Here is a 1,880-nt window from a genome sequence, read left to right on the forward strand (position 1 = left end):
TTCATTATTATAATTTTGCTTTTATCAGTGACAACCAAAATAGCTTCATCTTCAGTTTTTTCTGCTGTTCTATCTTTGTTAATACCTTCTGTTGTCTTACCTACTGGATTTCAGTGTTTTACTTGCATAATATATGTCATTTCTGTAGCAAATATTTATGAGTTGATTTAGTTTATTTTCATTTTATCTTGTTAGAAAACATCTTTTCTGTGCTCATTGCATCTTTTTTTAAAATAATTGAATCAAGTTAGATAAAGTTATTAAACATAATTGTCAAAACTTACTAGTTTAAAGCACTAAAGTTCTTTGTATGCCTTCTTTTTTCATTTTGCCAGAATATATCTTGTATGTAATTGACAATGTTAGTTGGTTAATGACTATACAGGCACATTTAGGTAGGCTATTTACTCTTCTTGATAGAAGAGATTAATAGCACAGATTATTTTAAAATTATACAAATTCATTGTTTAAGTTTTTTGTCTGGATTTATGAACTCATTGCATGGTGGGCTAATAAAATGACTTGTTTTTTTGAATGTGAAAAGGAAATCAGTCAGGTACCTTCTGAATGCTAGAAAAGTTCTTTCCAATCTGTGAAACAAACATCTCAAAATGAAATTGTAGTGTATGTAACTATCTTCTTTTTATTTGTACATCTGAAGAATATACTTTCTAACTAAAGAAATTTTAAAATTATAAATGATGGTATAATTGTTATTAAATTGTCATAGAACAGTCCTCTATTATGTAACTAAAGTAATACATTAATGATTTTCCTTTTTATTATTTTGGAGAACCATAATTTATCTTTATGGCACAGCTTTATTTGTTTTTCTTTTATTTTGGTGTTTCTTCTGATTTTTTGTCATTGATGATTTTAGCCAACAGAAGCTGTTCCTCCCTCCTCTCCCACTGTCCCTGTGGTCCCTGTCCTGCCAGTCCCTGCTGAGAACACTGTCATCCTACCCACCGTACCACAGGTTTTTATTAGTTTCCTTTTTCTTTATAAAAATTTTATTTGCTTTAAATGTTTTATTTGTATTCTTTTAAAACCGTTGAAGGATGCTTTGTCAGGTGTGTTAATTTACTTTGGCTTCATATGGTAATTTTAGGAAGTTAAATGTTCAGGATTTAAGACAAGTTTAACATTTACCACTTTATCTGGTAGTCTATGAAATAGATGCATTCTGAACTTATTTTCATAATGTTGAACCTCTGGAGATTTATTATGCCTTTTTCCCCTTGTAACTCTGCTTAAAATAGGTTTTATATGTTTTTGTTTTAGAAACATTTGTACCTTTTGGTTTTGGTTTTGGTTTTTTGAGATAAAAATCTCATTATGTATCCCATGGTGGCCTTGAACTCACAATCTGCCTTGAACTCCTGTGTCACCCTCCCAGTGTAATTTGTGTGATTTGTAAATACAACAAAGATCATTGGAGCCCTGATCTTGTGCTGGATCTATCCCTTTATGTAGTTCTTTGTTTCTCAGTATGCATTTGTCTTCTTTGAAAATAGTCATCCTTTTTGAATTTACTTAGATCCCATACTTCACATTTATTAGTTAAAAATAATTGCTGTATCTAGATTATATGAGAGCTTTTTTATCTTGTAGACAGGCTCTCATGTAGTCTAGTCTGGCCTTGAACTTCTCTGATCCACCTGCTACCACTTCCTGAGTGTTGGGATTATAGGTGTGTGCCACCCTGCTTGGTTTTTATGTGAGAACTATTTATAGGATCTTCATAATTTTTCTGTAAATGTTACTCCATGCTCAGATCTATTTTTAAGTTAAATGGAACAGTAAGAAAAAATAGTAATAGGCCAGAAGTCAGAGAATTTGAATGTTTTTGTTTGTTTGGGTTTTGGTTTTAGAATCTG

General features: G+C 31.0%; 1 protein-coding gene across 1 annotated transcript in view; it reads left to right on the top strand.

Annotated features, from left to right (window-relative positions):
- The window catches only part of LOC108491115 (disks large homolog 1), a gene marked incomplete at its 5' end in the record, with an annotated part of 68,726 nt that overhangs the window by 39,726 nt on the left and 27,120 nt on the right, over positions 1-1,880 (top strand). The window contains 1 exon segment of the mRNA XM_017799489.2: positions 881-979. Coding sequence (XP_017654978.2) covers positions 881-979 — 99 coding nt within the window.

The sequence above is a fragment of the Nannospalax galili genome, unplaced genomic scaffold, assembly GCF_000622305.1.
Source record: "Nannospalax galili isolate Female #2095 unplaced genomic scaffold, S.galili_v1.0 scaffold598, whole genome shotgun sequence".
Classification (NCBI taxonomy): Eukaryota; Metazoa; Chordata; class Mammalia; order Rodentia; family Spalacidae; genus Nannospalax; species Nannospalax galili.